The sequence below is a fragment of the Nelusetta ayraudi genome, unplaced genomic scaffold (genome assembly GCF_046127955.1).
Source record: "Nelusetta ayraudi isolate G7.1 ecotype Tasmania unplaced genomic scaffold, CSIRO-AGI_Nayr_v1 ptg000010l, whole genome shotgun sequence".
In the NCBI taxonomy this organism is placed as follows: domain Eukaryota; kingdom Metazoa; phylum Chordata; class Actinopteri; order Tetraodontiformes; family Monacanthidae; genus Nelusetta; species Nelusetta ayraudi.
In genome coordinates, this window is record NW_027466060.1 from 472,086 (window position 1) to 484,396 (window position 12,311).

The 12,311-nt window shown below is 42.9% G+C and overlaps 1 protein-coding gene and 1 long non-coding RNA gene across 5 annotated transcripts; one reads left to right on the forward strand and one right to left on the reverse strand.

Moving 5' to 3' along the window:
- The first annotated feature begins 912 nt into the window (after window positions 1-912).
- LOC142884046 (uncharacterized) lies at window positions 913-1,951 on the forward strand. 3 transcript variants are annotated; one of them, XR_012926116.1, is made up of 3 exons: window positions 913-1,063; window positions 1,108-1,758; window positions 1,809-1,951. It is a non-coding gene; the product is annotated as an uncharacterized LOC142884046 (long non-coding RNA). The 3 variants fall into 3 exon arrangements; XR_012926118.1 differs by having other exon boundaries at window positions 943-1,053; window positions 1,100-1,758; XR_012926117.1 differs by having other exon boundaries at window positions 946-1,053; window positions 1,096-1,758.
- Window positions 1,815-11,682, reverse strand: mapkapk5 (MAPK activated protein kinase 5). Of its 2 annotated transcripts, none has more exons than XM_076019453.1 (14): window positions 10,634-11,682; window positions 9,110-9,183; window positions 7,250-7,325; window positions 6,440-6,537; window positions 5,824-5,932; window positions 5,634-5,723; window positions 5,355-5,450; window positions 5,175-5,255; window positions 4,856-5,043; window positions 4,279-4,399; window positions 4,013-4,143; window positions 3,609-3,751; window positions 2,996-3,100; window positions 1,815-2,416 (listed from the first exon to the last, which is right to left on the reverse strand). In XM_076019453.1, the coding sequence occupies exons 1-14, from the start codon at window positions 10,667-10,669 to the stop codon at window positions 2,322-2,324; spliced, it is 1,443 nt and encodes a 480-aa protein (XP_075875568.1). In that variant the 5' UTR covers window positions 10,670-11,682; the 3' UTR covers window positions 1,815-2,321. The 2 variants fall into 2 exon arrangements, with proteins under 2 accessions (XP_075875568.1, XP_075875569.1); XM_076019454.1 differs by having other exon boundaries at window positions 3,639-3,751; window positions 10,634-11,675.
- Window positions 11,683-12,311: the final 629 nt, after the last annotated feature.

The window sequence follows — 12,311 nt, forward strand, 5'->3', positions numbered from 1 at the left end:
CAGTTTTTTTTTTTCCACCTACATTTTGAATTTATCAACTCTTTTGGTGAACCAAACAGTAAGATGAAAAAATGAACTACTGGTTCAAATTAAAATATTACCCAAACTTATTATTTTTTTTGTTTTTAAATCGTTATCACTAATAGTTGATTCTTTCTGGCCCAGCAGCAGCACAACTCACACTTTTATGCTCGTTTTTTTTTTTTAACACATGACCTGGTGTAACGTTCCAAGTTTGATCGCAGTCTTATTAAATTAACATCTAAATAATTATCTGGACAAATATCAAGTTTTAGATAAGAACCAAATTCCAATTTTGGGAATGAGAATTCCCAAAATCCATTCACACAATTACCTCTTCTTACATGAAAGGACTCTGGGAAACAACAGCAGCCATAAAGGATTGTTTCGCAGCTCATCACACCATCTTTATGCTGATGACAAACTAGAATACAAATTTGCGCACAGGAATATTCATCACGTTCCGGCGCCTTTTTTCCCTCCAAATTTAGTCGTTCCTCCGAGCCTGAAAGTTTACGCACGCCAACTTCTTTCCTACTTCTTTCCCAGTTCCGGTTGAAAGTCAGTACATGCTTGCTGACTTTAAAGGGCTTAAATATTAACTGAGCCGTGCCAGTTCCACTGAACACACCTTTAACTGAGCAGAGAGAGAAGAGGGAAAATAATCAACTTCAGTCAGCCCCTTTCAACTCCCTTTCCTGTCTGATTCTCTTTTTTGCATTAATATGAACTTATTTTTTTTGGAAGCCGAGGGCAGGTTGGAGTAAAAACAGACAAAGTAGAAACAACAAGGCAGATTTTCTAAGCTTTTCAGGCCAAAAACAGAAGGATTATCAAATGTATACATGAAACAAATCCTAGGAAACGGGCAGATGCTGCTGCTGCTCATGACCGTTCCATATTTCTAAAGGCAAAGCACAAGGTGGAACAAAGTCCAGGCTGGAGAGAAAACGGGTGCAAAAGCCGTGGCAAACGGCGTCTCTTTCCTGTCCGTGTGCCGGTCGGTTCGGCAGCGACGACTGATGGGTGGGGGTGGGGTGGGGTGGGGTGGGGGGTGGGGGGTTGATAATGGAGTCAGGCGACGAGGATATCCTGGACGTGTTGCACTCGCGTTATGAAACAGGCCTCTGGTGTCAGATTGGAAGCATACATCCTAGAAGGCACTACGCTGTTACAGGACAGAAATGGAGCAAAAATGTGTCGTCTGTCGAAACGACACAAACGGGAAGACGTGGACAAACGTTTGCAAAAAAAAAACAAAAAACAAAAACAAAAACAAAACAAAAAAAACAACCAAGGAAACACTGGCTCTGTTTTTCACCCTGCCAGGCAGACAAAGTTACAGCATCAACTCCATCGTTGATCTTTAAAGTGATTAGGCAAATTCGTCACAGAAGACCCAGGAAGTTAAAATAAAAGAACAGAAAACAAATCTCATCTGGAACTTTTGGCTGCAGGACAATAGATGAAAAGATCTCGTGATATAGAAAAACTTTCCACAAAGCTGAAGGGAGGAACTCGCTAGATCTGCATGACGCAAGAAAGAAACGCAGCTGGTGTTTAATGATGGGATGGCGTCTAACCAGCTCTATAAAAAGGGTTTTGTGACTAAATTAAACTCGGCTATTTCATGACACATTGATTCCACCGTTCCTGCTACAAAAGAAAGTTGCACATGAGCTAATACACAAAGAACTTAAAACACAGTCCAAGGTTTCGGTGTGTGTGTGTGTGTGTGTGTGTGTGTGTGTGTGTGTGTGTGTGTGTGTGTGTGTGTGTGTGTACAGGTGAACAAATGCTTCATAGACAGCTTTTCTTCTCTGCTTTAGAGCCTACTGCCGGGCTACAAGTTAACTATAAAATAATTGAAATTCTTGCTTTAAATAAATACAATTCTTTGGATGGTTAAAATAAAGTAAAATACAATAAAATGAAATAACTGGGATGAAACATGGGATGTGTTTAGATGAGCAGCTAATAAAAATTCTCTCCCAGAAAATAATTTCTTCAAGTGATTTTTTTTCGCTTATCTTCTTTTTTTTGCAAAAACAAAACTCAAAATATAGATTGTTTCCCCCCCCATGGTCTTTGTGAGCATCCGTTTAAAAAAAAAAAAAAAAAATCTGAGTACCAACGAGTCCTCTTTGAAATCTATCTACAAGCTGTACAGTACATCTTTGAGAGCGACTCCATGAAAAAGTAGCGCGTTGTTTTTCATAAAAAGAGCCTCTTTACAGATGCCAGTTAAAAAGGGTCATAACAAAGACTATAAAAAGAAGGAGACCAAAAGGCGGCGCTCGCTAGTGAGACTCCTGGAGATTCGTCTTCTCCTCGATGGCCTGCTTGACGATTTCCGCCAGTTTCAGGCGGTCCACTTTGTCAGAAAAGGCTCGTCCTGCGAAGACAGACGCCGAGTGTGAGGAGCAGGACACTGCATGATTTACAGCAATTCAAGAAAAAGGTGGTTGTGAACAAGTTTGATTGATTTGATTGTTTAATTGTTGCCACCTTTTCAAAAATAAAATGATTGCTATGTATATTTATGGCAAAGAGTAATGACAGTGATTCACATTAACACAATAGACACATGCCCATTATTCCACAACCTCACAGACTGAGGTACATACTTCTAACCCAGGGTCTCTGTGTGTGGAGAATGCTTAAATGGCAATATTTCTCTGCACACGTTGTTAGTTAATATGCACCTTGGGATCCAAAACTTGAATTTTAATCAGATTTTTCATATTTATTCAAATTCAAACTGTCAACGGCCCCTGCCACTCTTGCACCAGAATGGCTGCGGCAGCTCATTGCCGATGTACAAGTGGCAAAATTCAGCCTCTTAACTCACGTCGAGACAAAAACCATTCTTTTTTGAGAGTTATAGGAACCACTTACAGATTCCACAAGGCATCCATTTGGCTTTTACTAAAGAAAAAAGAGGTGCAGAGAATCCATCTGCTGCCACACTGACCGTCCCAGCTGAGGCCCTGCAGGCCGTCTCTCAGCAGCTTACAGTCTCTGTTGACCCTCCACGCTTCGTGCATCACTTCGTTCAGCTTCTCGTCTTCGTTCTCTCCTGCAAAAATAGATTGATGTTGCGTTCACGCTTTCGAACGGGGAGAGGGAGAGATGGAGAGAGAGATGGAGAGAGAGAGAGAGAGAGAGAGAGAGAGAGAGGGAGACCGAGAGAGAGAGAGGGAGAGAGACAGAGAGAGAGAGAGGGAGAGAGAGAGAGAGAGAGAGAGAGAGAGAGAGAGAACTCCCAACTTCATGAGTGGCCGACGCGAGCTGTAAAACACGCGTGACTCGTGCAGCCCTATTGGGGCCGTCGTTGAGGTGCGTTTAAAAGTCAAGTGTGTCATATTTGGAGATTTTGAGGAAGAAACAGCAAGATGGTGAAGTGGTGACATTTTAGATTGCAGTGTCTTTCCCCTTCCGTGCCCCTCCTGAGCTTGCCAGTGAGCTACGGTGGCTCACTCACTCAAACCTATGATTATAGTCTTTTATCAATGTATTTATAGGCAGTATATTGAGGTTTCACCAATATAAAAATCCTAAATCAAGCCAAATATTACACATTGGACCTCTACATGTTTGCAACGTGCCGAACTGACCAGCTTGTGGTAGTATACACTGTGCAATGACGTCTCGGAGTTTCTCCAGAGCGATGTTGGAGTCCCCTCCGTTCTCTGGGTCGTGGATGAAGAAACCGTCGCTCGGTTTGGGGCTGCAGAATGGAAACCCAAACAGTTCACTTTTACATCCCATATGGGCTGTATGACAGAACTACGCAATATGACCTGAATTTTTTTTTATTTGTTTTTGTGAAGAAAACTAACACATTGCAAACTTTGCTTAGTTCACAAGTGAGACCCAACTGCTCAGGGAGCCGCTGAGACTCTGCAGCATATGTACATCTTTCAGCAGGAACTACAGGCGGGATTTTAACTCCACGAAGACGGGAGGAATTCAACAAAGGCCGTCTTACCCCAGCAGTTTGCGCTTCCTGAGGATTGGGTTGTTGACAGAATTTAGGGGCTTCAGGCTGACGTTCAGATCTTGAATTCTCATGTTGGCCAACTGCTCGGCGTGGGCCTGCTGGATTCCTGCAACCACCGCCTGGAAGCGTGCGGGGATGCCAACACACAGCCTGTTATTCAGCCTGTTTTTCTGCTCCAAACAGTGCTTGGTATGGGGCCATTTTCTTTTTGTTTTCTTTAAGCACCCACATGCATCTATCAACTTCCCGCTCACCTTGTCCATCATCATCTGGGCTGAGGGCAGCACATTGTCCAGCGCCTCGGTGCAGTTGAGCCAAGGGTGGGCCAGGACTCCCTCGATGGTCAGCCTCTCCTCTGGCTTCACCTTCAAAAGCCTACAGGGAGCAGATGGTGGTTGGCAGGGGATAAATGAAAAGGAATGAAATGGGAAGATGAAGGGAAAAGGAAGAAAATTCACATGAGGAGATGCAGAACAAAGAGTGAAATAATGGAAAAATTAAAATTATTATCATAAAACACATTCCACTATGTAACGCAGCCATCGTGTGGGGGTGGGTGTGCACCCAATGTGCAGACTTAAGTAATATCACGTGTGTGATATTATTTGTCTCAGGCGGCCAGAAGATCAATGTTAAACAGAGCAGCAACACAAAGTTCAATAGTTCTACAAACTCAGCCGAGTTGACACTTAATAGCTTTAATTTGCCTCCATTGGCACAAAAAGATCCACAAACAGCCTTCATGGACTGTTATTACCGAGTAGAAAATCTTTCAGAGCAAAATAATTATCAGTTGAACTTTCTGGGGGGGGCGGCAGGTGAAGGACTCACTTGCGCACGATGTCCTTGGCCATCTCGGAGATCTGGCTCCACTCGTCTTCAGGGAAATCAAAGCTTCCGGTCATGATCTTCTTGCGCATGTCCTTCGGGATGGTGCGACTGTGGTGCTTGGAGTAGAACGGAGGGTATCCGCACAGCATCACGTAGATGATCACACCGAGAGACCACAAGTCACAGCTCTGAAGGGTCGAGACAATAAAAGAAGGGAAATGTTTGAGACCACGGTCATGAATCTCATGTGGAAATAGTCGAGTATCCCACAGTCTAGATGTTTTATCTATGTATATACATCATTAACAAAAAGTCTGACCTTGTTATAGGTATAAGGAGTTGGTGAGGTAGGTATAATCCCAGACTTTTCCTTCTGATGTCTTCTTTGAGCCTCAAGTACCTGAGCAAAAGTAAGGGGTTGGAAACAACGTGGAAATTAGTGACACTGAGGCTGAACATAAACATTTGGATTGGATGGAACTCTAACTTGGCAACCCACCTGAGGTGCTACGTAGTAGGGAGTGAACTGAGGGGTCATCAAGTCTCCTTGATCGATTTTGGCAAAGCCAAAGTCACACAACTTCACAGGTGCATCCTGGGAAAAGCCCCAATGACGGAGGGAAATGAGCTTGGTTGACTTAAGAGGAGCTTTACTAGAGAAACTTTTTAAGAATTAATCTACACTGCATTAGGTGACTAATGCAGTGACTCAATAGCTTGTTTTACCTGTGGGACACTACAGTAGAAGCACTGCACTACGCAACTGCAGCCCACCTACCAGAGAGTTATCTTTGAAAAGCAAGTTCTCTGGCTTCAGGTCTCGATGTGCAATATTCAGGGAGTGACAATGTTCCAAGGCTTGGCTGATCTAAACAGGGACATGAAGACGAGACCATTGACCATATTTGCAAAATGGCACAGCAACATAACGGAGCACCGAGTTGTGTGTTGCGAGCGCCTCCAGCTACCTGTTTGGTGACCTCGCTGGCCATCTTCTCCGTAAAGTGCCTGTGCTGACTGATTCTGTGGAAGAGCTCGCCGCCCTCCATCATCTCCATGACGATCAGGAGTCTGGCTCTGTTTCAAATAGGGATGCAAATCATCGATTCATTCATTCATTGTTAGTTCATTGACCTTATCAATCGATTAGCGATTCATTGATAAGCGACGATTTTTACTGACAACCTAATTTCACAATGGAAAATGTGTAAGGAACACAATATTTTAACCCTTAAATAATGTTGAGGGTCCAATGTGACCCATTTTTACATTAGAGAACAGTAAAAACACCCTAAACATTTATCCACTAACTTTAAGTTGGCTTCTAATGGGTCACATTTCAACTTTTTTTTTTCCCAAAAGAAAGTTGTTTAGAAGTAACCTGTTCTAGGTACATTATGACCATCACAGTATCTATGGGTGAACTGCTCTTTCCTGCCACTACACTGTTATAATGATAGTAACTACCCGTGTAAAAAAAGGTTCAATCTATTGCGACTGATTTAATCAAATCGATTAAATCCTTAATCGACACCGATTAATTGTTAACATCCCTAGTTTCAAATGAATGAATGAGTGAAAAACCTCGGGCTTGACTCGTGCGGGAACTGGACACTGTTGGCATAGACCTCCAGAATCTGGACGATGTTGGGGTGGTTGGCACACATCATATGCAAACGCACCTGCATGAGAGAATCAAGCTGCAGCCTTACAAATTCACACAGTTTCACGGCACCAGACGTCTGGGTCTGCACAGCGGCACGCGGAGACGAGTCTGCAGAGTCCGAGTAGCAACGCTGCAATAAAGCCGCTGCATTGATCATTTCTGCCTGCCGGGAGAGAGAGCGGCTGCTCGCTCGCCTCCTGTTTTTTGCAGGCGCACAGCAGAGGGTCGCTGCAGCTTTGCTTCTTGGAGGGAATAAGATTAAAATCTACTTCGGGCTGTTTACATGCATGTTTAAAGCAAAGGGAACATTCCTTTCAAATAAATTGTGCACTGTCGATGACACAAACACGCAACAAAGGTGTCTGGAAGCCTCATTCAAACAGCTGATGAAGTGTCCAGAGATGATATCAGTGTTGCACGCGTTTGTTTGTCAGCGGCGGCTTTCACAGTTCAGCGACCGCATCGAGTCGGACTTGTGTGTTTTGACAGCTCGTCTCGCGGCTGCGTGAGCCGCTCCGTCAAAACAGACGGCCGCCGATGACACGGAGAGGGCTGCTACACATGCTGATTGAGACTTTTTTTTTTTTAAATACACGCAGCAGAGCCCGCAGAAAAAAGCTGTGGAGACAAAGCGATGAAGGCAGGAAATCATATCACGTTTAAACCTCGAGTATTGACGACAAACAAAAGCAGATGGACGCCGGACGTTAATCGCCAGTTCCTCCCACCTCATTTCTGGCCTTGGGGCGATCGATGAGGATCTTCAAGGCGAGCCGCTCCTGAGTCGACTTCTTCACGCAAACCCTGAGAAGGGGGGAAAACACGAGTCAGCAAGATTGACCCGTTGACTGACAGGCGGGCCAAATGTTGCCTCAATGTCTAAACTACTGCAAAAAGACAAGTGCTGCATTAAATACAGATTTAGCCCAAATCAACATGGATATGTGTGTCTCTGCTAAATCCAAGGTTTAAAGTCAAATCATGCAGCTTCTCTACCTTAAAGTAAGATGTTCAAGCATTTTTTTTTCTTTTTTTTTCCCCCAAGGAATCCATTGATGCATTTTTAAATCCACGAGTCTCTGTATAAAATGAGAACAATTCATATTTTGCATCTAATGTAAGGGTTAAATAAGCCCAGATATGAAATAAGACGCATGCCACATTTGCAGTGTTGTTTTGTCATCAGCACACTTTGTTTAGGGAAACTTTAAACTTGTCTGTGCATATGGACAGAAAGTGAAATCAAAGGGGATAAAAGGCAGGCAAGTTGCTAGATCTTTATTTAATCTTTTTCAAGTTTGCAAGAAATTATGCAGGAGTGAATCATGAAACTTGATTAACCTGCCTACCATTAGGGAGTGCAGACAATATCATTTCACTGCTACATGCTGTGGTTTTGCACTGCATGCACACCTCAACAAACTGGCTCTGCACCTCCTCAGCACCCACCGGTGTAGCGAGGACTTGACCTCCACTGTCATTACAAAACCATTTCTGGACATGGCAAAATACGTTTTTGCAAGTCCAATAAGCTCCATATTGCGTCTTGTTCCTTTCTACATCCACAGAGAAGTCATGAAAACAGAGACATCAGGGATATATTCCAGCTTCAGCAGCAAACAGTCAACTCTGCAGTTTAACCTCTGGCCCGTAAACCCAGAATGTACTTTAAAGCATCACAGCGGGAAACATTCAGCATCGGCCAAAGTTCACTGGAAAGCAACACCTGCCAAATGAATCACAGAAGGGGGGAGGTAGGTGAGTCCAGTTAAAGGTGTGAACGTTGCGAAGAGGCACTAGGATGTGCACAAGCAGAATCAAAATAAATATGTCATAAAAAGAGGTCTGTGTGTGAATCATGTTAAATTGCGGAGTTCGAAAATAAAACATGGGATGAGTAAGAGTTTGGCACTAAGCATCAAAATAATAATTTTCACAGTGTTTTTACAACGTAGAAGTGAATTGTGTTGGATGGCAGTGAATGGCCATGTTAATGGGTTTTCACCGCTGATTTCTGTGGAGCTGAATACCCCCAAAACATCTTAAACTAGCTGGAGCCTTTTACATGCACCCCAGCAGGTTGCTGTGAGAATGCCACACTCACAAAAGGTACTGAGTGGCACAGACACAGAGGACAGGGTGTGTAGAATTACTTTGCACGCTGCAGTACATCTGAAATGAGAAAATATCTGAAGATTTCAACATGGCGGAGAAGCGCTCGCTGTGTTGTGGAGCTACAGTGGATATTTTGCCAACAAACATGGTGTAATTGATGCCATCTTGAGATAAATTGGACTGCTGTGTCCTTGCAAACAATAGATGGCACCACACAAGCAACACTGAGAAAGGTTTTTCTTTAATAGATCGATAGATTATGTACAACTATGTACAACAAACAACCAAAGCAGATGTGTAAAAGACAGTCAAATTGTGCAGAGGCAGGGATAAGCAAGGTTTTCTAAACCAGGAAACCAGGAAAAATGTCCAGAATACTAACTGTCACACCGCGGGGAAGAGTTATAGAGTGTTATAGTTGTGATTATTTCAGTTTTTAGGTATTTATCCATCAGTTAGATTTTTTCACTCACCTGACAGGTCCACTGATGCCAGCTCCTAACTTCTGCGTCCAGTTTATGTTGTATTCATCTAAAATGGAAGTCTCCTGTCGGGGAGGAGGCACAAAGTAAGACTTTTGAGCATGCTTTTACACACCTATATACACTGGAAAATATAGCTGTATTTCATTTTTCTAGAGCGTTCCGTGTGGTGCAACAAACTGTCCAGTAGGTGATCTCATATGAGGGTTTGGCACATTGCTATTTCAAGAATATTTTTAAGAGATGGCAGATAACTCTATAAACAATAAATTAACAGTTTTGTTGCACGAGACCTCTTCTAAATTTAGCCTCGGCTGTCTGTGACGATAGGACTGAGACGGTATTCAGAAGGGATTGAAGCACAGGCAGCTTCTGTAATCCAGTAACGTTATACTAATAGCGTTTTGTGAAGTATTAGATACACAACAAATCAGAATGTATATTTGGGTCTTTTATATACACATCGTTGTACTATCAGGCCAACGCTCGGCTTATACTTTCCAATACAATCTTGTGGATTAGCAGATTTGCAAATTAGCGCTTTGCTGAGAATGTATTGGTCTTGGCCAGTACAATGACTTTCATTATGTTTGGCTGCCAACAACCATCATTTCTTCTCCCCACCGCTGTAACCAGACCAATCTGGGATTTGTTGTGACTACGCAACATTAAACATGGGGCCAGATAGTTGCTGCACAAATACACAGGGACTTGCACTGGGTTTGACTTCATTTTGCTGCACACTTGCATCCATTTGGAACTTTTTGTTCCATTGTATCGTCCATTTACTAAATAACATACATGCCTTTGCACTACACGTAGATATGCAATACAAGCTGGTGCTTAAACAGGTGTTACAGGTTGACGCACCCAAGTTCAATGAACTGTGCAGGGAAAGTTGTTTATTCTAAGGTTGCCTTGATGATTTGGTGTTTAAGAGCATTTAAGGGTCTATATACACAACGCCTATGATAACAAATCAAGCTGCGTCAGTGTCGGACATGTAACCCCCAAACAATCCCTGGGGTCACTGATTATGAGCTTACCCTGACCCGTGAGTAAAAGCCAGGGGCTACTCCAGATCATATTTTACGGCTGAGATTAATCCCCTCGCAAAGAGACACGCACGCTCACGAGTGCAGTCATGGAACAAATCCCAGAACAGGAAAGGATGCCATGAATGAACATGATCACACAGGAGATCACACAGGATTGATTTGTGCTTCCCAGAGGTTGTTGAAGAATAAATGAGTTATTAATAAAATCACATTAAAAACAGACTCTGATGAATTAAAGAAGTCATGTTCTGGAACGCATTGAGGCAGTAACACAAAAATATTAAATAATTATCTTTTTTTCCCTCCCCTCTAAATTATTTGATTAAGTCAACACATAATACAATCGATTAACTGTGCATAAAGCAACAAGTCACGTTCTTGACGTTGATGATGAAATCAAGAACAAAGGCCGTCACTAAAGCACTGAATGAATGTTATCTGCGTTGTATGAACTTACCTTGATGAACTTGTCTGCGTTATTATCCTCCGACATGGTGGCGACTCGAAGGAGCTGAAGTCCACCTTCGCTAATCTCAGACAGTTGACAGTCGAAACAACGTCTGTTTTCTCTCGCTCTCTCTTTCTGACCTTTACAAGGTTTCGGTCCCGAAACCCTGTGTTGAACCGAGGGCCCTTATATTACTACTGTCGACAGGTCAAAGCCATTGAAAGAAATATTCCTTCGGCCACCGACCAGCCAAAGTAGCGTTTGGTTCTCTCGGAGAGCCCGAGCCCACCAGCCGGTGCGCTGTAGCGTCAGATAGGGCCGGATCGGCTCACAGCCTCGGGGTACGGCTCGCTCTTCAAGCCGTCTTGAGTTTACTGTGTTGACCATGAAGAGAGTCTGATTCCGAGCAGCGTAATCAGAAAAGTCAGAGATCAACTCGAGTGTGTTGGCGCACCACTTTTGGGGGGGCACCGAGCGTGAGGAGAAACGTGTATTTTTAGCCAGCGCAATGACAGAAGCAGCAACTCCTGCACTATCGTTGCAGTGACGCTAGGAACAGGCTGCGTTAGAGCCGCTGCCAGGCCATACCACGACAGCGGCACATGAGTACACAGCTGGGTGAAATGTGAAGGATGTGATAGACCACGGACGTGAAATTTTCAGCCCGCGCCGGGTTGAAAAGCGAGCTGCCTATTTATGTCGTCGAGCCGAGCCGGCTAACATGCTAACGAGTTAGCTCTAGCAGCGAGTGTGTCTTTCGTCTTGACAAATGGGCAGCAGAAATTAGCATTCTCCCACCGGACAGTTCACCAAAAACTCTCACGGGCCCTGGTCAACACAACGCCATCTCAGTGGTGAGAAAGTACAACCTGGAATCCTTCAGATGAGACAATCTGCACCAACTACAAACACACATTTCGACACTGTTTTGCTAACCCGTTAGCTTCGTGTCAGTGGAAATCCATGGTGGAAATACACAAACTGAGCTGGGACTGCGCAGTAGTAGTCCTTGCAGAACGCCAACTTAAAATCATCAACGTTCATTACAAATCTCAAAATTGTACGGATGTAGAAATATCAGAAATTCTGCAGATATTTGTATGGACATCAAATGTATGTTGTTGGATGTATTTTTTTTTAAAACATGAGATTTTTTTTTTATATGTCATAAGAAAAAAAACTTAAATTACCATACTCTGAGGGGTCTTTAATAAGGTCCCAATTTTCGTTTTTTTTTTTTTTTTTTTTTTTTTAGAAATAGCTTTATTTATAAATGAGATTGAGAAGAAACAAAGGGTGGAAAAAAATGCAGCACGGAAATATAGTAATGGAATAATGTCCAGAGGCAGCATACGACAAATTGAGTTGAAGAAGAAGAAGAAGAAGAAAAAAAATAGTACTAAAAAAATTACGAGGAAAAAAATAAGGAACGCAACGTTTGTGACTATATTATGTTCTCTTGTTAAACCTTGTATTTATATCACATTATTTCAATACGAAAAAAAAATTAAATTAATAAATTAATACACACTCGCTGCTAGAGGCAGCTGCATTAATACATTTTTGAATTCGCACCGAAACATTGTTTCATCTGATGATTTCGACACAAACCAAAATGTTTGTCTTACCCATTAAACACAATGGCACGCACACACACTGTTTACATGTTCCCAGTAGCCTACCAAAA

What these genes read in the sequence shown, in the direction of transcription:
- mapkapk5 (XM_076019453.1), bottom strand. Translation starts at nt 10,669, where the DNA reads ATGTCGGAGGATAATAACGCAGACAAGTTCATCAAG. An exon ending in ACGCAGACAAGTTCATCAAG is followed by an intron (nt 9,184 to 10,633) that starts GTAAGTTCATAC and finishes CCTCCCCGACAG; the next exon opens with GAGACTTCCATTTTAGATGA. An exon ending in TTTTCAAAGATAACTCTCTG is followed by an intron (nt 5,451 to 5,633) that starts GTAGGTGGGCTG and finishes GGCTTTTCCCAG; the next exon opens with GATGCACCTGTGAAGTTGTG.